Raw genomic sequence first — 22,703 nt, forward strand, 5'->3', positions numbered from 1 at the left:
ACTCGCTACAGTAACGAGACAGAAGAGGCTTGTATAATTACATGGTTAGTTGTACAGTGGTTGACTTCAGTCAGTAGTATAGACACTGTCTTTCTCACCTCAGTTATATTTCTCACCTTCAAATTTGGTGAAAAGTTAGAAATATAAATTACTCATAGCAGCAGTTCAAGAAACATACTTCCATGTTTTTGTTTTTTGGTAATCCTTTTTGGCTGCCTAATTTTAGCCCACGGGATTTTCCTTGCATTTTGGGGGAAATCCCCCAGAGAAGGGAAAGGTTACCCACTCCAGCATTCTGGCCTGGAGAATTCCATGGACTGTATCATCTGTGGGGTCGCAGAGTCGGACACGACTGCGTGACTTTGACTCATGCTCTGTGATTGACCTGCAGCATGTGAGATCTTAGTTCCCCGAGCAGGGACTGAACCCGTGTGCCCTGCCCTGCACGGCAGATTCTCAACCCCTGGACCACCAGGGACATCCCCATGGTTTTTAAGTTGGTATTTCAGAAATGAGTACCTCTGATCTGAGCCTTTGTAATCTATAGGTCATTCTTGGGGTATTTTATTTTTCTTTTATCTTAAGTTTGATAGAGCACAAAGTTAACAATTTCTTTCTGACATGTATGATTAGAAAACAAAACTTTCAGGAGATGTGAGTAAAAGAGACATACAGATTTCAAAGCAAATACTGTCTTTATAATATTTCTCTTACTGTTTTCATTGTCTGCGTGCTGAAATGTCCACAAAGTTTCTTGTACCTGGTTGTCCTGAATCTTTACAGTGGAAAGATGCTCTCAGACTCCTGTTCAGAGGAAATGGCTCACCTGGTACCATGTCGTTTGTGGTCACAAGTTTGATCAGTTTAATGTAGGCTCTCTCAGTGTAACTTCATTGTTCAAGGTACCATTTTAGTAGGCATTAGTGAATGAGCAACTTCTGTTGTCACACTTTCTGTTGTTACCAAAGAGAGGATTAGTGCATTTTCATTACATGAGAAATCAGTTGAGTTTTTCAAAGTCTGTTTTTAAAGTTAAGATTAGATTTTATTGAGTTACCAAAGTTAAATATGCTATTAGATAAATATGTATAGAATCAAATGGTACATTAATATTTTACTAGGAGGTGCTACCTCTGCTTAACATTCATGTTTCTCTGTAAGGGCCACTTCTGTGTTTTGCAGGTACTGTAATAGGTGTGGTCATCTATACTGGAAAAGAGACTAGAAGTGTCATGAATACATCAAATCCAAAAAACAAGGTAGGTTAGATGGAGCACTGACTGCTTTCATGAGCAGCCTCTGCTTTCCCTGGGAGAGGACAAGCGGTTCCAGGCAGCTCGGTCGTGTTAGCTTCATGCATGTCATAGGAGCAGAGCTTCCTGTGTTGGTGGTCTGGGGCATGGATTCTCTGTGTAACAGCAAGCTTGTCTGGAAGAATTTTCAGAACTACTTTTCTTTGCTTAATCAAGAGTTTTATATGTCTCTTAAATTTTCATTGTTGTATATATAATTTGCCCATAATTTAACAGTTAATTATGGGTCTTTTAATTTCTCCTCAATCTATTTATAATTTGCACTCTATTTTTATGTTGATGGTTCACTTTTAAAATGAATCTGTATTAATGTTTTTATGGTATTTAACTTGATAGTGTATTGTTAAAGTAGTTTTAAGTTATTTCCGTTTCAGGAGAAGTATGTTGAAAATTAGATTTTAGTTTTAAAGACTGCTAGATTATATTCCTAAAATTATATTTCTGTTATAGTCCTAAAATTGTTATTTATGTAGTCATTGTATAAGTTAAATCATAACAAAAAATTAGTTTGAATTCTCAGTAGTTATTATTTAAGTAACATGTTTTGTATCAAGTCATAGTATGTGTTAATATCTGCTCAATGACAAGCTCTTTCTTACTGCATTTTACTCATTGTTCTTTGAAATACAACTTCTGTGTATCTGAGTAGAACAAGAAGTCCTCTCATGGAGCCATGCCTGCTTTGTGAGTAGTTAACAGAAGAGCTTGTCTTCTGTAGGAAATTTTATAACCAAGTGATAGAAATGAAATCATTCTTTGAGGAAATACCTTTTAGGACAGGATGTGTCTCATTTTTTCAGCTAAATACTATTTTAAAAAATAGTTAACCTTCAGAGGCTAGCAAAGCGTCCCTGATTCTCTGAGTGGCTGGCCCGTCCGCAGAGCTGCTGACTGACGATGATGGAGGGCGGGAGTTGCCAGTGAGGTCGATGGCGCTTACATCTCTGTGTCTGTTAGGGCTCCAGGTGTCTGCCTGGCACATGTTTACAGAACTCAAAAAAAAGGTTGTGCTACTGTTGTTTTAGTAGAAATTCTGATTTTGATAATGGGGAGAAATAAATCTCTGTCGATTTATATAAGCAAAGTTTTATAAACTTTGCCTTAATTTGAGCAAATCAGATATATCTGTCAGTAATTCTGCAATAGAGTTAAATTATTTAAAAATAAATTATTATACTAATGACAGGAGTTAGCATCACATACATAGTTATGTGTGTTTTCCGGGTAGTATGGTGTTTTTCTTTTCTTCAGTAGGCAAATCTAGGATGTCTAATAATGCATGTATGATTTCTAGGGTTTTTTCCTCAATCATTTTGCTTTTACATTTATTATGCTAATTGAGGATAAATTTAGTTTTAAATATTAACTTTAAAGCCTTGAAACGCTTTAATACAGCTTTCTAATTCTCCCTTACCCCTCAGTGCAGCTCACCTCTGTCACTCACTGTCTGCCCTCGGTCACTTCTTTTCTCAGGTCACCTTTGGTGTTGGCTCAGTGAGCTGTTCCCTTGGGTGCCAGTGTCCTTTGCTGGGTTTATGACGCAGCTAAGACCCTGGAGGCTGGCCAGCCTGGGCTAGACTCTGGGTGTTGCCTCTGACCCGCTCTTTGCCTCTGGGCACTCGGTAGACGTTGCCTCTCCTTATTACCTTTCTGTGAGGTGAAATGTTAAGTCAAAATGAGTGCCCAAGCCCCGCTGCCAGTCAGGACACGCCTCCAACAGCTCCCGCCCCATCAGGCCTCGTGTCTGCCCTCCCCCCTCCTCTGCGTCCTCCCCTCTCCTCCTCCTCCTGGTTTTACACAGCCTTCTCAGTGTCCTTGGGGTTAGGAAAAGCATCTTGGGGGTTCTGCAGGATTGGACTCGGACCCTTGCTCAGGCACTTGTTGGCCTTACACAGGGAGCAGACGTGTCCCTTCTGTGGCCGCACCTTACCCAGGGCTTGGCTAGCGTTTGCTGCAGCCCTTCTGGGGGGGGCCCTCGTGATGCTCCCAGCTGCTCACAGGCTGTGCATGTGGTGTCAGGAGCCTGCACAGTGGCCCCCAAGCAGACAGAGCCAACGGGCTGCAGCGTGGGACCTGCCTTGTCCGCGCGGGGCTGCTTCTCCCAAAAGACACTCTGGGTGGTGGAGCACCAGCTTGACATGGAAACAGTTTTATAAATCAAGGAATCATCTTAGGAGAGAAATAAAATCTCTCAATGTGCATAGGTCATTAAATCTTTCTAAGTGTTAAATGCTAGATTTATAAGAATAAAATTCAGGAAAATGTTATAAGCATGCTATAGTGGGCAAAAATTAGCTGATGTGATTTATTTAGGGTGAGTTGATGTGTGTTGAATGAAAAGAATGTGTAGTGTTTAGATCTTAAACAGAGAAACACTTCGGCTTTCATCAGACTTCTTCAGGGAAGCCACACTTTTCCTAACCATCCACTCTGAGAGCTGCCCTATGAGTGAGTGTCTGTGGACATTGAGGGATGGAGTGTCAGGTGGAAGGGCACACACCAGACGTTTCCTCTCTGCTTGTGTACACGTCTGACGCGTGGGCAGGCACTCTGCTTGGCATGGCCCCTCATGGGCCTGTCCTGGAAACACACCTCGAAAACCATGGGGATAAGAAGCTGACATAGCAGGTTGCACACTCCCTCCTGTCTGGCCGGTCAGCAGTGCAGCCGTGTTCCCTTGGCCCGAGCACTGGAGTGACCAGGGGCCCTACGGTCTGCCCCAGCCTCGGGAGAGGGAGAATTGGGGATGTTTAATGACACGCACTGCCGCCCACCCGCAGTGTGGTTACAGCGAGCTTCCAGGCCTTTCACACAGAGCTGGAAACAGAAGTAAGGAACCTCACAGAGCCTGCAGGTGCCAGTCGTGAAGGGCTGAGGCAGAGGAGAGGAGAGGAAGGCGTTTCTGGAGCTCAGGCAGGCCGCAGCAGGTCAGTGCTCTGGACGCCCTGGGGATGAGAAGCTGAAGGGCCAGCAGGTGAAGGAGCGGGGAGTGAGCATCCTGCACAGACCTGTCCGGGTGCGGGGCGGCCGGGAGCACCCTGACTCGGGACGCTCGGCCGAGATGAGCGGGGAAGACTGGGCAGGCTTCTAGGCAGGGCCCAAGGCACCGGAGGAGCCGTGGGGGTGAAAACTGAGCGGTGCCTCCCTGGGGAAAAGATTGTGTTGATTTTGTTTCTGGTGAGAAAATATCACAGAGCTATTAATGCTTCCAATAAAAGAAGAGAGAGTCTTCGTTTATACAGAGGAAGAATAAGTTTTGTAGGCATGTGATTATACACAGAATTTCTTAATGAGAAATTATATACTGTAATATGGAGAACAGTTACCATCTAAAATATGGCCTGGCTTCTTTGATTTTGTAAAAAATATTTACACTCACAGACACAGAAAACAAAGTTATGGTTACAAAAAGGGAATGAGGGGGGTGAGGGATAAAAGAGGAGGTTGGCATTAACATACACACACCACTATATGTCACCAATAGGGACCTACCGTATAGCACAGGGAACTCCATTCAGTATTGTGTAAGAACCTTACTTTGTAAGAACCCGAAAAAGACTACATATATAGATGTGTAACTCAATCACCATGCTGAAGATCTAGTCTAACACAGCACTGTAAATCAGCTGTACCTCAGTAAAAAATGATAATCAAAAGATTCACAGTCATCAACTAATCAGCCAGTATCTCCCTGCTCTTACCCCCCCGCCATTACTCCATATTTCATTTGTTTCCTACCTCCATTATCGTGAATGCAAAAGGGTCATGTAAATTTTTAACTGCTCTGAGTTCCTAGGATGAAAACCACTACAGTTAAAGCACTGTTAGGGGAAAGTTAGGGATGATAATTGATGTAGTGAAATTGATGCATAACAGGATAAGAGTTTGAGACAGTTCCTAAAAGCATTGAGATTATAGCTCAACCATTCAGGCGCCTAAATTACTGAGACCCAGCTGCGTCTTAGAGTTCTGGTGGAGCTAGTAGCAAGTATGTGGTCTTCTCAGGCTGATGGTCAAGAGCCCCAGAGCAGAAGTGGAGAATGGTCTGGTCCACAGTTTCAGGTTGTCAGGTGGGAGCACCTGAGGAATAGAGGGGTGACAGCTTCCCGCATCAGAGACAGTAGCTGCCTACTGACCCCAGCAGGCAGAGAGGTCAGTGCCCCGCCACCCTGTGGGTTACGACGCTGTACATCATCACTCAGTACCCACGCCCACTCACAAGGCCCTCCTTCTCAGGCTTCTGCGCACGGCATATGTGTCCATCTTTGGGGAGCCCTGAGCCTTCTGGCAGTACCCCCAGGCACTCTCTGTAGCCCTCGGAATGTGAGGATCACTTCCCCTTTGAGGCTGGGCTTCTTGTGGACCACCCTGTGTGCTGTGTAAAATATCCTCCTAGATGCGTGTTAGATCATTTGACCATTTAGTACTGGTTACTTCATGAAATCTACTTTAAAAGTTACATAGTCAGCTAGCATCCAAAGCCTCGTGGGAGCCACTCTCCTTTTTGTCTTCATTTTGTCTGTTTTGTTCTCCAGCTGCTTTTTTAAAGACAACTTCAGACAGCAGAGGAGGAGAGGAGTGCAGTCACCCATGGACCTGAACTAGGTTTCACACATGTGCCCACCAGGTTCATTGCTCTGTGGCAGCGGATGTTTTATCCCAAGGATGTCCTTTTATACAGCAGGGAGCCTGGCGCCTTCCGGGGCTCAGCCTCCTGCCCCGTGACCCGCACCCCTAGGTTAAGTGGCCCTGGGTTGGTGATAGCAGCTTCCCATCCAGGCACTGATTCAGCTGAAGTCCCCCCGACCCCCAGACTTCCCCAGTCCAAACCTCTGGGGTCTCTGACACGCCAGAGACGGAGAGCCACTGCCCCTGAGTGGACGCCACAGTCGGATAAATGAGGGTCCTGCGTAGATTTATTGGCTGTAACTGAATTCCGTGACTTGCAGACATCCTGCTTACATTCATCCTTGTAGCATGGCCTTGAAATTGGTTCTATAAATCCAACTTGATAATTTTATAATCAGAAATACTGCTTTATCCTTATTGCAGGAGCTTATTAAAATACTGTTTAAAATGCAGCATGTTTTATTCAGATGTGGGGATTAAGAATAAATCCTAAAATGTAATTAGAGTGGAAGAAAGTTCTAAAAAAGAAATTCTTAGAGCTCCTTCTCAGAATCAGAATATTCCCCTTGTAGTGCTCACTGAGGCAGATGAGAAGCAGGGATTGGGGTCCACACAAAATTCAAAAATTCTGTTTAAAAACTTTGAACAAATCAAAAGTTTATATTATGAGGCAGTTACTTTTACAGTAATATTTGATGAAATTTTAAATTATAAGGAATACAATTAGAGTAATGGACTGCTTTATAAAACCTAGCTTGAGATATATTTAATAAGATGATACTTGATTACATTTAAGAGGGAAAAATTCTTGCAGGAGGTTAAGAAAAATCAATTGTGACAGGTTGCCATTTTCACGCCATTCATAATAATAAGTTGCTCAGAGCAAGAACAGCAAGGATGAAATGATAATACAGATTGCTTCCAGCAGTTATTATAATCCCATGGGCATATTGATTTGTGTTTCTAATAAAAAGATGCTTTCAAACGTCTCATTGACAGACAGGTGATATGTGCCATTATGTGAATTAGAGCCTCTTCTTTTATCTGAGTGGTTGTAAAGGCATTTCAGATAATAGAGCCCAAATAGGATCAGCCAAGGTGTACTTTGCAAGTTGAAATATCAAAGACTGTTTTGAGACTAGCTCTTTTATTTTTAAAAGGGCAGTTTATTAATATTTTAAAAGTTGTGTTTTATATTAAAATTTTACACTCTTCTTGTGGTTGTATACAATCACTGCACCCCTTAATTGTTTTAATAGTTGCCTTCTTGAGTAATAAAATATTTTTGGCTTTAAATACTTGTTTAAAAATGGGATCATGTGGTTCACAAAAGAGCTACATGTTGTGGAATATGGTATTACAGTCAATCCACAGAGATAGAAAGACTTCGGGAGTGCTTTTTTTGGATAACTGTTATTAATATTAACAAATCATAGTGTTTCAAAGCCTCATCAGGAGGAGATTAACTCGAGAAACAAACCTCCAATGAAGTAATTCAGTGGCACGTAGACAAGACCTTGTGTGGCCCTCGGAGCTGTGACAGCACACACCGCCTCGCTGCACTTGCTCAGCCGCACACTCGGATGTTACAGCTGCTCACAATTAAAAGTTGTGTGTCTTCATCAGCAGTGTGAATATAAATAAACTTATAATTTCAGGACAGCAATACAGAGGCAAGACGCTGAATGAAGAAGCAGTCCTAATGATAACCTCTGAGACATGAGTCTCAGAGTGTACAGCCAACATCTCAACCGGAAAACTTGGATTCAGGCCCTAGTTCCTTTAAAATATGAATTTGATTGTAAGGCAGGTGTTCTAAATAGGAAACAGCATATTTGTTATTTAAAGTAAATACTTTGTACCACTAAGAAGACTTAAATTTTTACGTAAATTTCTGAATGAGGCCTTATGCGTCATTTGTTGTGTATAAAGTAAGCACTAATTGATAGTATGTCAAGACCTTGATGCTGGGAGAGATTGAGGGCAGGAGGAAAAGGGGATGGCAGAGGGTGAGATGGTTGGATGGCATTATTGACTCAATGGACATGAGTTTGAGCAATCTCCAGAAGTATGGAAAGACAGGGAAGCCTGACTTGCTGCAGTCTGTGCGGTCGCAAAGAGTCGGACATAACTGAGTGACTGAACAACAACAGCAACATCATTTCTGAACTAAACTCCCTATAATCAATTTCTTAACAGAGAAGTACAATTTATTTAAGAAGCAAATAAGTGTTTTCATAAGTGCCTTTGTATTTCGAAATCCTTGATTCCTTGTCCTGGGGCCATGAAAACTGTCAGAAATAAGTGGAACTTGTGATGATTGCTTTATCATAACATTTCCATCTTAATTTATATAAGCTCACAAAACTTACTCCCAAGAGCATTTCTGATGAAGGCCTTTCACTGTGGGTGAGAAATAACGGTCCGAAAGATGTAGTGAGATGGAAAATGAGCAACTTGGAAACCTGGATGGAACCAGAATTGATGGATGACTGTGTCGTGAACAAAGACAGCAGAGGAAGATGAGGTTTTCCTGTTGTTTTCAGATTCTCACAGTACAATTTCACCTTCCCAGGAGAGCTGGCAGCCCCAGGACCGTGGTGGGTACCTGGGGTGTAGCGCCATAGGTTGTTATGCAGAGGGGGTCCCTTCATGGTCACCATGAAGAGAAACGGGTCATGAGCAGTGTGGGTTCAGAAGCAGATGTGGTTGGAGAAGATTCAAAGCCAGGGGTCAGCTGGAAGAGAAGGGAAGTCACTTGGTTTGCTTGCTGTGTGGGAAGGCAGGGGGGATGGGCAGGACCCTTCCATCCCCACTGTGCTTCCTGCTTCTTGAGAGAAAAGCTAGCCAGGGGAAGACGTGGCTACGCCCCGGCAGGATGTGTGGGGTGCCTGTCCTTGGGTCTGTTGTGGGTGAGGACCCCAGCAGGGGCGTGGAAGCCAAGTTCCAGCCCAGCCCCTCACCGTGCCTGCTGGCTGCATGTGCGGGAGTGCCCGGCCCGCTGCCACCCCTGGGCCCTGGCAGCGCTGGTCTGGTGCCCGCTCCGGAGGCAGCCCCGGGCTCCGTGCCACCTTGTCCTGGTACCTCTGCCGTCCCAGCCTCTTGCGTGGTGCCCACCCATGTACTGAATGGTCACAGTACTTAGCAGTGGTTCATGGTTTTCCCCTCCATAGTTACTGTTTTCTAACCGGTAATTTAAAAATAAGTGTATTCCTCAGAAACACATCTGGTTTCAACTTAATTGTCTTTTCACACGCCTAAAAATGTATTCTGGCTATCATTTTTAAAAGAAACTCTGGTATGTTGACATTAGAGTAGCAACTGTACCCAACTTTCATTTTTACAATCACATTAACTGAGCATGTATATGATACATTTAACATGAAATTAAATAGCTTTCTTTTCCCCTATGTAATTAGCATTGTCATCTAATAATTTCCTTTTGCAAAACTTTAAAATACATCATGTGAGTTTGACTTCTCCCACTGTAATAAACTGCTCACTGCCTAAGATTTCTTTTTGAGGGACAGTTATTCACATCAAACATTTTTGAAAGGCTTGGGATTTTTTATGTTTATTTTTTTAATTTTATTGAAGCTGAGTTGGTTGACGGTGTTGTTAGTCCCTGCTGTGCAACAACGTGGCTCCATTATGCACACACACATGTCACGCTTTCAGAGTCTCGTCCCGCGCAGGCACCATGGTGTATTGAGAGCGGCTCCCTGCGCACAGTAGGCCCTGTTTAATTACCTATTTTATATAGAGTAGCATGTGCATGTTGGTCCCAGCTTCCCAATTTATCCCTCCCCTGATGCCCCCTTGGTAACCATGTTTGTTTTCTACACCTGTGACTCTGTTTCTGTTTTGTAAATAAGTTCATTTGTACCATTTTTTTAGATTCTACATATAAGCAATATAATATATTTGTCTTTCTCTGACTTACTTTGCTCAGTGTGGCTTTTCCTTAAGCTGCTTAATACCGTCAAAATCAAATATTTTTTTGAGGCATTGAAGTCAGAAGGAAATTTTTTGAACCCTATTATTTGAACCCAATTAGAATATAAAACTTCTATGAGATAAATTACCACAATGTAATAAATGTTAACTTATCAGTAGGATAAATTAATTACAGTGTAAATTGTAATTGGTGTGCCAGTGTATTGCTTAGTAATATTTTCAAGAGACAATAGGATAATGAGCCCAAAATGTACTAGTGAAGGTTAATTAGTCCCCTCCACCAGTGAACAGCACCTTCTTTAGAGAGCTTCAGTAAAATATACTAGTTGAAATACGTGCTTATTAATACTTTAAATTTTAGTCTGGGTGGCGACATCTTGGGAAGACCTCTGGATGGGGCAGCCTCGGCAGTGTCCTTCCAGGTCTGTCCCTCCCGGCGTGCCCCTACCTACTAGGTTCGCTTCTGCATCGTGATGCTGCTGTGTTGAGAGCACTAAAGGGAGAGGAGATACAAAAGGAATTTGGTCCGAGGTGGGTGCTCACAGTTTGTTGGGTGCTTCACTTCTTCTGACCAGCTGCATCCTGTTAGTTAACAGTGCTGGGTACTATATGAGCTGTCTTAATTCAGGTTAGTCAAGGCGGAGGGGTTAGTTTGTTCTGTAGACTGGAGAGTGGGCTCGTTAGAATTTATGCTCTGAGACCTCGAAAGACCAGGGTCCATATGCTGAAGACTCAGTGCATGTTTGTGGAGTCACTTCATTTCTGGAGGAGGAAAGAGTGCTGGGAATATCTGTTGTGACCAGGAGAGGCCAGAGAGGCAGCTGTAATGAGATGCTGATGGGGCCACAGAGGAGCAGGTACCACTGGGGGGGCACCTGCAGCTCTTTTGCTTCCCTTGAAATGTTGAGATTTCTGAGCAAGCCAGCGAAATCCTGTTACAGACAGAATTGCAGCTAAGCAGTCCTTTTTGATTATTCTTAGTTTTTGAAGCTGATTTAGTTTACAAAATTTTATTCTTTCAGAACAGATAAAGCAGAGGAATCATTTACATTAAAAGTTATGAATTTATGAAAAGATTGCACCTAGCACTCTAAAAGGATTTTAAATGCTTTTTTTGTTGTTGTTGTTGGGGGAAGAAGGAAGGATTTATCACTTGCAGTGAGTAAGGACGACACTGGGGATTTTTCACAAAGCAGGGTCTCAGATTGAAAATTCTCAAAGTCCTTTAACACACAGTCTTTGTGTGTTTTATGCAGTGGCACAACAAAAATGTTTGTTCCTAGAACTTTGAAAATGCACTTACTGCCCAAGTAGGTAAACAATAAATGACTACTTTAGATGGCACTTGCTGTGCTGACATTAAGGATAACTTTTTGAAATGTTGCAACTGAAATGATTTCAGAGTTAACGGACACATTTAGGAAGCTAGGACTAGAACTCAGATGTGTGTCTCCTAGCTCAAAGTCGCCCCTCGGTTTCTGCTCACTTGCCTGTTAGTGATGGTGTAAAGGAGGAGACCTCTTCGCTGCTGCAGTATTGCTGACAGCCAATGCCGCGTTATGTGCGGCATGGAAACCCTCCCAGGGCTGCGAATAAAGGCATAAAAATGAGACACAGGAAAAATGACAGCTGTAACATCGCTACCTACAGTTCATTAACCTGTGGAAATGAGCAACTGGTGTACCATACACTTCAGAAAAGGATTTGTTTTGTTCTGGATTAATATTTAGTCATTTGAGCAACAATTTAAGTTAAAGTCAATAATTGGTTTTTTTATTACAATTACAAAAATTGTTTCATAGCCTTAAGATACAGACATGGTCTGAAACACACAATATAGAGAACAGAATTTTCATAATGGATCAATTTAATATGTTTTTAATTCCAAACGATATAAAAAATGACTGCTTCCAAGGTTTAATTTCAGTCTGAGTTGCTGCCTTCGCCCTGCACTTGAGATGAACGTTGTTACACTGCAGTGCCTCATTTCGGGAGGGTGGGTGTGTGCTTTGGCCTCGTGAGCAGTGAGCTCGGTTCCCGAGGAATGTGCTGTAGATCACAGAAGGGAATCGGACTGAAAGTCTCCTTGCTTCCTTTAGTTAGTACTCAGTCCTCTCTTGAGATAATGCTCTCAGCTTTGGCTTTCTGGATGAAGATCCTAACAATTTTAAAGGTAATTTATGGTTGCTAATTAAGTAAAACAAAAGTAGATTCTTTTAAAGTATCACATCATTTGCACAATTTCATTCAGTTCACGTGTTCAGTCCTAGTAAGGGTGTGTAGCATGCTAGGTTGTGACTGCACGTTCTCTTAATGCTGAGTTAGTGCATTAAGGACAGAAAACAGGACGCTCATGGTCCAAATCCTCTACAAAGTAAGAGTAACGTCAGGAGAGATTTCAAGTGTAAGATTTAAAAGTGGCTGAAGGGTAGTTTAAATATTTTCCCCTGGAATGACTATAATTAGTTTAAGAAGTGTAAAAATATTGTATGGCAGCTTGTTGTGTATGCATGCTCAGTTGTGTCCCACTTCTTGCAACCCCATGGTCTGTAACCCGCCAGGCTCCAGGGATTCTCCAGGCGAGAATACTGGAGTGGGTTGCCATGCAAGATCCTCCAGGGGATCTTCCTGACCCAGGGATGGAACCCGCATATCCTTCATCTCCTGTGTCGACAGGGGGTTTCTTCACCACTGAGCCACCAGGAAAGCCCATTATTTTCTTAGTGCTACACTGTTAGTTTTCAGGCTAAAATGTGAGTGCTTGGTCATCCTTCTAACATCCAGGAAGGCCAGTTTCTCCCCTTGCTTGTCCAGCCTGCTTCTGCCTGTTGTCTGATCTGAACTCTGTTAGTTCTGGTTGTTGTGTGCTGGTCCAGCTAGTTGCTGCTGTTTCTGTTGATATAAAGTTGTTGCTTTCTGTTTACTGTTTATGTGTAGGTTGTGTTTCTTACTAGTAAATACAGTGTAAGCGCTCCGTGGCCACTCAGTGGGTCACTTCTCTCCAGAATGCCCAGCACTGCGGAGCTGCCCTTGCTCGCCCGCAGACCCGCCCCGTGTGGGGCTTCACATGGAGCAGTTAGGACGCAGGTGCGGGCGTGTCTCCCTCCAGGAGCCATCGCCCTCTGTCCACGTGGCAGACGCATTGACAGACGGTGTGAAACTCATTTGACCTTGATAGCCTTCATGTTCATAGAGGGTTGGGGAGCACTGAAAACCGACCCTCTGGCTTGTGAGGGATGCCTGATTGAGGGGAGCCAGCCTTATGTGGAGGGAGACCCCAGTGTTCCGGGTTGGCGGCCTGGACTGAAGCGGCTCAGTGTGGCTGGCTGTGTGTTTTGGGGGAGTGGCAGGATCTAGGGGCTGAAGAAGCAGTGGAGGGTTGATCCCTGAGGGTCTCCCATGCCACTGATGCCACTGATGCTGGAGCCAGGGCCACGGGCCCAGCAGAGACACAGAGGCCAGTTGCTCTGACAGCTCCAAGCTCGGCTGGTATAAAAGATGAGGTAGAAAGCCCATCCGGTCTGTAGGACCCACTTCAGGCTGTTGAACATCGAAGCCTCTGTAGCCTGTGGAAGGAGACACAATGCTGGATACTTCAGAGATGCTCAAAAATCTAGTTAAGGGCACAAGAGAACTGAGAATATTAAAATACTAACATAAAGAAAAAATATAGTAGTCTGGTGCTCAGCGTTTGTGTTTCTGTAACAGATATTGTGGGCTTGGATCCAGACCACTGCAGCAAAGCCAGTCACACGAATTTGGGGTTTCCCAGTACATATAAAAGTTAGGTTTACACTACACTGCAGTCTAGTTAAGTTTTTAGTAGCATTATGTCTGAAAAAACAAAGTACATGCCTCCATTAGAAATACTTGCTAAGAAATGCTGACTGACAGCCTTCAGTGAGTCTTAGTAGTAACATCAGAGGTCACTGATCCCAGATCACCCTAGCAAGTCTGATAACAATAAAAAAGTTTGAAATACTGAGAGAATTTCCAAAACACGACAAGAGACATGAAGTGAGCAGATGCTGCTAGAGAAACAGCACGGACAGACTTGTCGGACATGAGGTCGCCACAAACCTTCGACTTGCTGTATGACTCAGCAGGGCTGTCCTGCTCCGGTGGAGAAGCAGGGGCCCGAGTCCCTGGCTGCGCTTTGCTGTCCGGGCCCTCGGAGGCCATGCAGAGGAGGCGAGGGGCAGCAGCAGGCGGGCCCCACATGCCCGTGGCTCCTGTCCACAGAGGGCTGCCCCTGTGCCGGGGCCACCCCGCCAGCCCGGGGCCTTGGCGCTGCCTCCTCATCCAGCCAAGCCGGGGGGACAGCGGGGGCCCGGCCGCTGGAAACCGTCGACTCTTCCAGTGTCACCGTCAGAGGCCGTCCCTCCGGGCTCTGCAGCAGGAAAGACCGAGTGCACGGAGGATCTCTGCCCGTCCCCCAAACCCAGAGACACACCCAGGTGCAGCCCCAGCTTCCCGGTGCAGGCGCTGCAGGAGCCCCGAGCCTCCAGCTGTGGGAAAGCCACACCACTGTGTGGATGAAGTGCTGGGGGCAAGTGCTGCTTGACCACCCTGGGGCTGCAGTGCGGGTTGTGCCCAAGGTCCCAGAAGGGGCTCCTCCCTCCTCTGGGAGGCACGGCAGACTGAGGAGCAGGTCCTGAGCGACAAGCATGGTCATGGATGGGACCTCCTGTCACCTGTCCCCTTGTCCACCTGGTCCCCTGTGGGGTGGGATCGAGAAGCACCCGTGAAGGTGACCTGGGTGAGTCGCTCTTTCCCCACCCTGCACCTCCACACTCGCGGGGCTCCAGCCAAGAGAGCCCAAAGACATGGACTCTGAGGAGCTGCCCGTCAGGAGCCCAGAGTTGGCAGGGGCACGCTCGGGGCACCGGAGCAGCTGGTCGGCTCAGTCAGCACAGCCTCAGCAGCATCCGACACACCAGTCCCGCCGGGCTGACGGAGAGCCCTCCCTGAGGCTCGTCACCTCAGCTCCTGCCTGTGTGCTAAGTCGCTCAGTCCTGGCCGACTCTTTGTGACCCCGTGGACTGTAGCCCCCCAGACTCCTCCGTCCATGGGGTTCTCCAGGCAGAAATACTGGCAGTTCTTACTGGACACTACTGTGTGTCCCACCGTGAACAGACATTCCAAGCCGTAGACTAAAGGGGAGGGCAAGCGTCAGGCCTGGGCTGAGGTGTGGCACAGCCCTCGGGGCTACCGGACGCGGAATGTGGAAGAAGTCAGGTCAGCACGCTAAGGGCCCCGAGATGGGGAGTGGACAGCGCACCCGGACAAGCACAGTAGCATCAGCAGTGAGGCAGAAACGCCGAGTAAGTCGAGGTCAGCGTAGCAGAAACCCAGAGTGCCCACGAGAGATTGCAGGAGCCGGGACGTGGCCGCAGATGGGACCCGTGAGCGGGAAGATATGTCAGAGGAACTTCCAGGACGAGAAGCCAAGCGAAAGAAGAATGGAGAGGGGGGACACACAGTGGGACAGAGCACCCACGGGTGTGTGTGGCCTCAGCGGGCGTGGGGCACCGATACGGGACCAGCAGCGAGGCAGCGGTAGGGGAGCAGAGACTCAGTGAAACGGCTGAGGGCTTTCTCGCCTTGACAACAGACCCGGGTGCCTGGGAACACCAGGCCAGGGGAGTACCCCAGAGCCTCAGCCCCGGGCTCGAGCCTTCTAGCTGTGGCCGACCAGCCCGAGAAGTGAAGGCACAGGACGCCTCTCGCCATGCGGGATTGAGGGTCCAGAACGGTGTGCTCATCACTCAGGAGAGACACTGGGGCGAGGCGGTGATGTGGCTGCAAGCAGGGACGGTCCCACTGACCATGGGCCGAGGGTGGCAGGGCCTGGCTGGACGCTTCCGAGATTGGAGCGAACACATCCAAGTAGGTGAAGAGTTTAGAGCGTGGGGTCGGCTCTCTGCCCTCCCGCAGCCCTGCTCGCTGGAGACAATGCTGGAGACCACAGCAGGGCCCCACAGGTGCAACCAGGGTCCCCCTCCCCGGAGTCAGTGGTGGGCTTTCCCGACGTCCCGGGGAGGAGGGGGGCTTCCTGCCTGTCCCACCGAGCTGCCTCTGGCTGCTGTCTGAGCGGCGCACTGACCGTGTGGAGTCTGTGGTTACAGACGCAGGGGCCGAGCCTGTGGGTGGGGTTTCCTGAGCTGGCCTCCATCAGCGTTCCTGTGTTAGGATCTTAGGTGAATGTATATTCTTTCCTCAGCGGTTCACTCGTTTTCTGAAATTCCAGGAGTGCTTTTTGTTTAGCAGCTTTGAGGTCATTAGATCCAGTCTTGCACCTCACCTCGCCCTCCTCCTGGTGTCTTTCCAACAAGCCCCCTGCCCCACCCGGCTGCCTCCAGAACAGGGGAGCCCCGAGGCCTCTGCGCACTGGGCCGGCCGCTGCTGGACAGAGGCATCCAGTGCAGAGCCTGCGTACCGCGCAGCAGAAAGCCCTCCAGGCAGAGGGCTCTGCTTGGAGCACGCGGGCCAGACAAGGGGCTTTGCCTTTGAGCTGCTTCACCAGAGAAAGACGCGGGCCCCACTGAGCGCGTGCTTTCTCTGCTCCTGTGGCCACAGTGTTTAATCACTGTTCAGTCTCCTTTTTTCCCCAAAGTACAGTAGCTGATGCCGGTTGAGCAAGTTTCACCGCTGCTAAATAAAAAGCAAAGAAAGTGAAAGAAAGCATTTTGATAAGTAAGATCTGACCAGTCTTCATTTCGTGAACCTGATGGAAGTTTGTGTAGTTAATAGACATTCCAGCCACAGATCTAATGATGAGAGTGGAAATATTATCATTTCTATTTACATCAACCAGCCAGGGATGCCTGGCTGTGGTCAGGGGCCAGGGGCTGTGAGCTTGGCCACATGCCTCAGCTTCGTGGGCTCAACTAGAGACTGTAACCAGGTGGAACTGGAACCAAGGAACAGAAGTCATGCAAAAGCACCTGGCAGATTGTGAAGGCCATTGGCTTGGAAATTACCAAAATGAAGCTGCTTTATGTGTTAGTTATTCATGTGGAGTTAATCTTGTTAAAGTAAGTTGGTTATCCATTTTGTTTGCTGTCTGAAGCATGTTTTTTCACGTAGAATATAGACGAGTGAGTCCGGTGCTGGCATGGCGATCATGGTACCTCCCCTATCAAGATGCCAAAGCCTGTCTGAAATCTCACTGCTCCTGGCTCCTGGCTCCAGCCCGTCCACAAAATCCCCGGCCTTTATTTTTGAGGGAGAAGGCTTGACACGTCACCTGGAGATTTCCAAGGCTTTCCCTAGCTCACTGGTGCCCTTTCATGGTGCCACCTGTCCCATGCTCCTGGGGTTCTCCTAGCCTCAGTGATCAGCCACATGCCTGGGGGCTGGGGGCCGGGTCCCACTGAGTGACTGTTTCTGGCTCTGGTTGTGAATGGCCTTCCCCCAAGGGAGAACCTGGGGTGTATTTTGCCATAATACTATTCACGACCAATTACTAGAACTCTAGCTCTTTTAGTTTAGGGCAATGTCTTTTGTCATTAGATGCACATTTTTAACCGCTAATACGTGTACTTATATTTAAAATCAGTGTGCTCCAAGTGATTAATGCATTTGGTATCAGAGTTGTGACCTAGCAGTTGTTTTCCAGTGGCTGAATAAACTTGTGTCTGAGAGCTTTTGAGTGTGGAAGGCGCCTGACACAGGGCTTCCTTGTGGAGGGTTTGCTGGTGCAGAGCACTGCTGTCGCCTGCCTTGGCAGGCCCTCGCGGAGGTGGCCTGAGCACAGCCCACCATGGGCGGTGCAGGGTCTCCCAGCTCGCGCTCGTGTGCCCTGGGGAGAAAGCCCAGTGTGGGCTGGGCGTCCTCAGGAGGAGCAGTTCTCAGCTGGTTTGCATTTAATACACGTGGTGGGAAGGATGGTGACCACCTTGTGGAAGTTATGGTTTCTCTGAGTCCAAGTGTGTTGTCGTGTTGTGATTTGTTTTCATGGCCCTGGTGCTCAGCAGCCCATTAGGCTGGCAGGATTGTTTCCATGACTTTCTGCAGAAGACTTCTTTAATCCTCTTCCTCAAGCAGATAAGCTTCACTCAGAGCACTCGCCTATAGCACCGTATTGTATTAATGTATTTTACTTGTAATTTAGAGAACAAGAAGAATGCCCCAATCTGAAGGCTAAGCTGTCCCCCATGGCACTGGCACAGCTGATAATCGCGAACTAGAAAGATGTGTATATCAAATAGTTTACAAAATGAAGCCAGCTGTGTTTCCCTACATACTGAGGCTTCCTGACATGCATCATTAAACCTTATTAGCTACTTCCTTTTACAAAGATTCTTGTAGTCTTGAACATTGCATATTAACATTTTCTGCCCCTCCAACTGGAAATTATTTGCTTTATTGTAGAGTGTCAACTTGCTCTGGTTTCTGATGCGTTCTAATTGGTACTTTAGAGTATAATCATCGTGCGATACCACGCCATGCATTTCTTTATTTGGAAATTAATACAGACCTTTTCACTTTATCTGTCAATCTGGGCAACTTTTCACACAATTCCCAACTCTTGGGATTGCTTACAAGTCATTAAGTATGAAATTGTTCATAAAATGTCTTTGAAGACATATCACAAAAATTTTAGATGGTTTAAAGTATGTTATATTTTGCCGAGATACCAGTAATAAACCTCTTAAATAGACAGTTAATAATAAAAGGGTAACTAGGAAGATGAAAAGTTTATTTAAGCATATAATGTTAATCATTTAAAATCTTCAGTAAATCTGCTAAATTCTGTTTTCCTTTCAAAAGAATGCACATCATGAGAACCATGGATTTTGAAAACTGAGTGACATTGATTCAAAGTCAGATGCCAGGTGCTAGGCCAGGGCAATACCTTTCCTCATCCTTTCCCCTTCGCGCCATCCTCTGCCTGCATCTCGTGCTGCCTTAAGAAGTGAGTACGTTTACCCGCTATTAACCACGTGGTGGGTCAGAGCAGGGACATGCTGAGAGCAGCCCTGAGGGCCAGGGTTTCTGTATCTTTACACGTGTTTAATGTAATCACAAAGAGGTGATATGCATTTCACTGAGAATTTCAGAGTTCAGGGAAACAGTGATCATAGCTTTGTTTCCAGTAAATATCTTAGACACAGATCTTGTCATGTCAGTTAATGACTCTTGATTTAAAAACACTACTGAGTGGTTTTATGTCATGATGGGTGCCAGATATCTGGAGATTGGGGTGGAGACCTTAAGTGGTCCATAAATCCCCACATACTTACACAATAACCCCAGCAGCGATGCAGGGGCCGGTGACACCATCTGATCGAGGGCTGTGTGATGCAGTGTAGGTTCTTTCTGCGTCAAGCTGCCTGCAGAGAACCGGACATGAAACACACTGAACTCAGCCCTACCACATGCAGCACGCAGGCGTTGAGGGTTTTTCCTGGTACTCATCCTTTTTGTCTCCTAACACACTATAACTTAGAATTAATAACTTTATACTACCATGTATGGGACGGAAGTAGTCCATAATGGAACCAGACTTCATGGAATCTATTATATATAAAAATTGTTAATACATTCCCTGGCACAAACCTTTAAAAATATGTTTTACTTGTTGGTTTGCCAAAGGAAGAGTTTAGATGGTGACATTTGGAATCACTGAACAAATCTCTGACTTTGTTATAGGAATTCATCTTTATCATGACCTCTTATGAAAAAAATTTAGGACTGGAAGTTAAAGTTTCACTGGAAATTAATGACCTTGTTTACTGATAAAATTTAACCATTCCCTTTCCCAAAATTTTATTAGGAAAATATGCAGGTAGAGGGTGTTCCCCACGCCTCCCCTCCACCCAATTTCATTCACTTTGTTTAAAAAAACAAAACAACTGTTTGGGCCGTGTCCCAGGCAAGCTCTAGGGAGTGGGATAGCTGACTGCCCAGCTGTTCCCCATGCCTCCTGAGGGGGACCACCAGGGGTCAGCTGGGCACTCACTTTTCTTGGGAAAAGGCATATTCTGATCTGATATGTCTTCTAAATCCCAGCCTTCCCCATCATCTGTGGTCCCACAGTTCCAAGCCAGTGTCACTTCTGGGTGCCAGGAAGTACTTGTTTCAGCTCTTTGCAGAGTTCAGAGGGCACTCTCGTGGGAGGCGGGCACTGTGCCGGGAACCCTAGTGCGGCAGCCTGAGAAGCCCTGGTGGTATGTTCAGTCATCTCTCAGTGAGCAGTCCCAGAGCCCAGATGTTAACAGCAGTGTTATTAATGTGCTTAAAGGAGAAGATTACTTTCTAATTCAGTAATATATTTTATAAATTATATTTCAGAGTGTATCTTAAGGGTGTTTCTAGAACACACACATATGCACAATGATACTTAAAATAAGGGACTTGCCACATGCAGGAGAAAATAAAGAACTACACATGCACGTACCTCCCAGAAGAAAACTGTAAATACTGTAGTCTCTTCAGTATGAAAAATCCACCAGATAACGAAAGGTAATGACTGCCCATATTTCAGCAGATTTACAGCCCTTACTTACTGAGTCTGTTAAAATTTTAAGATTCCTAATAAAAGCCTTTCTTTAAAAATATCAGGACCATTTAGAGTTTTTATTAGGAAAAAAAAATCTATTTTTCGTGTTTCAAGGGAAAAAGGAATTACCAAGAGTGTGGGGACTTTCAAAATCTTTGAAGACATATAAAATAAAACAAAGTTCCTGAGCGTACCAGTGACCATGCACAAAATCTGCTCTTACTGACATTTTTCCAGACTTTTTTTTTTTTAAACACAAATTACTAGTCCCTAAACTTATGGGTATTGCACTTTTAGATAGTAAGAATTCAAGAGTAGGTTAATGTTATTTGTAAAGTATCAGTTAAAGTAAATAATAAGTTACCAAAATAAACTGCTTGTTTAATTAGACTAAATTGAAATCAAATGCCTGACCTCAAATTTCACTTATATGAATGTTGTTGAATGTTGAAATTTTTGGTGTCAATGGATAACTTAGTCTGTTGGCGCAGTTATTTTTGAATTGGTGGGTGGTCTTGGCAAAACCAGTTAAAACTGCTAGCTTACTACATTGTTAAGACAAAAATAAGGTAAAATATATGCAGGATCTCAAAACCACTGATATAAGCTGTTAAAACTTTATTGACTTAATTTGTAGATCTAAATCTTTTCGCACTGTACTACTGTACTGGTTACCTACAGTGTTTTGGGTGTCATATCTTTAAATATGATTCTTTATTTGCTAGAAGTTTTTATTTAGGAAATTTCCCCCTGTATGTAGTTTATCATGTTAAAGTCTATAAATTCTGTCTTTGATTCTTCATGGCAGCATAGATATTTAGGGTAATTTTTTCATAATAAAACTAAGATAACATGTATTAAATTTACTAAGTTGTCTGATTGAAGGTCAATTTCTTCTTCCATGAAAAGGCAGCTTTCAGCGGTCAGGGATGAAAAAGAGTAAACTTGAGCGCCCTCTGCTGGTGAAGCCACAACATGCTGCACCATGGCTTTCGCTTTCTCTGCCCAGCAAAGAAATGTTACTGTACAAGCAGTAAGTAGCCGAGTGGCAGCAGGAGGCATGGCAGCAGTGCACGCAGATCACACTCAGCATAGTGCTCGGCTGACAGTGACGTGTGAGGCACAGTCACCTTGCATCCTTGGCTTTTCAGTAAGCTATGTGGGCTGTTGTAAGATAGGACCAAGACTACTGTCCATTAGAAAACTGTTGTTTTTAAATATTCAGTGCTATAGATTTTAATGTAGGTTGTGTACATAGAGTACAAATTAAATTTACAAATAGTTGCCAGACTGTTCTGCATATTTATGTTTACTTATTTTTGGTTTTAAATATGGCTTTGGTGTATCACAGGTTGAACCTATTTGAAATAATTTAATAATTATTAAAAACAAAAAATTTTACCACTTAGAGTCACTATATTGCTTTAAATTTGATGACTTTTTAATATACTGGTTATGCTTTAATAAAGGCTCTACTATGACAGATGCTGTCAGATAGTAACAGACTTGACCAAATTATCCTACATAAATGTAGAAGTCATTCTGAATTTTGCCAAAAAAAGATCTGACGTTTGTATATGTGTATGTACACATGTTCATAGATAATGTGCCATTTTCTGGCAGTTTTGACAATTATAAAATGTTGAGCGGGTACGTTTTATAGCAAATGCCCGAGCCAGTATTGAAATTTCTCAAATGATCTGGAAGCTTGAATGTTTGAAAAGACAGCCTCATTCTTCATTCATGAAGCCCCCTTCAAACTCAGCAAGTAATCTGTTTGTAGGTTTTAGGAATTTCACCCCTAACAGCATGTTTGCTGTGTCTGGCTGGCAGAGTAGTCTGATGGCATGCATCGCCCCGAACATGGAGCTGGTCGGCACCAAGGTAGTGTCAGCTCTGTGAGGGCTCGTGCTGGGTCCCCCCTCCTTTTGAGTTTCTCACAGTAATATGGAAAGCATTGTGCTTCCTGGTTCAGTAGCTGAGCTTTGCATTAAGGCTTTTTTTGTTTACATGAAAAACATAGCAACCCCATTTTATTTTTGAATGTTAAATATTAAGAAATATGTGATAATATATGGTAAGCAAGGAAAAAAATCTTAAAATGCTGAACATAGAATAGTCAAAATAGGCAAAATTTATTTGTAGGCAAAAATGTATAATATGAAATATTCTTTCAGTACAGACTTTTAAATGTGTATCGTGTAAATATAGATTTCGACTTTTAAAAATTAAGGTGATATAACATTAAGAATTATTGTGCTGATACTTATTTAGGGAGCTTTTAAAGCACAGATTAT

General features: G+C 44.8%; 1 protein-coding gene across 2 annotated transcripts in view; it reads left to right on the forward strand.

The window, feature by feature from the left end:
* The window catches only part of ATP9B (ATPase phospholipid transporting 9B (putative)), a 157,722-nt gene that overhangs the window by 83,494 nt on the left and 51,525 nt on the right, over positions 1–22,703 (forward strand). For both annotated transcript variants that reach the window (XM_070453003.1, XM_070453004.1), the window contains one exon: positions 1,183–1,259. In XM_070453003.1, coding sequence (XP_070309104.1) covers positions 1,183–1,259 — 77 coding nt within the window. The remainder of the gene's footprint in view (positions 1–1,182; positions 1,260–22,703) is intronic.

This window comes from Odocoileus virginianus, chromosome 22 (genome assembly GCF_023699985.2).
Source record: "Odocoileus virginianus isolate 20LAN1187 ecotype Illinois chromosome 22, Ovbor_1.2, whole genome shotgun sequence".
In the NCBI taxonomy this organism is placed as follows: Eukaryota; Metazoa; Chordata; class Mammalia; order Artiodactyla; family Cervidae; genus Odocoileus; species Odocoileus virginianus.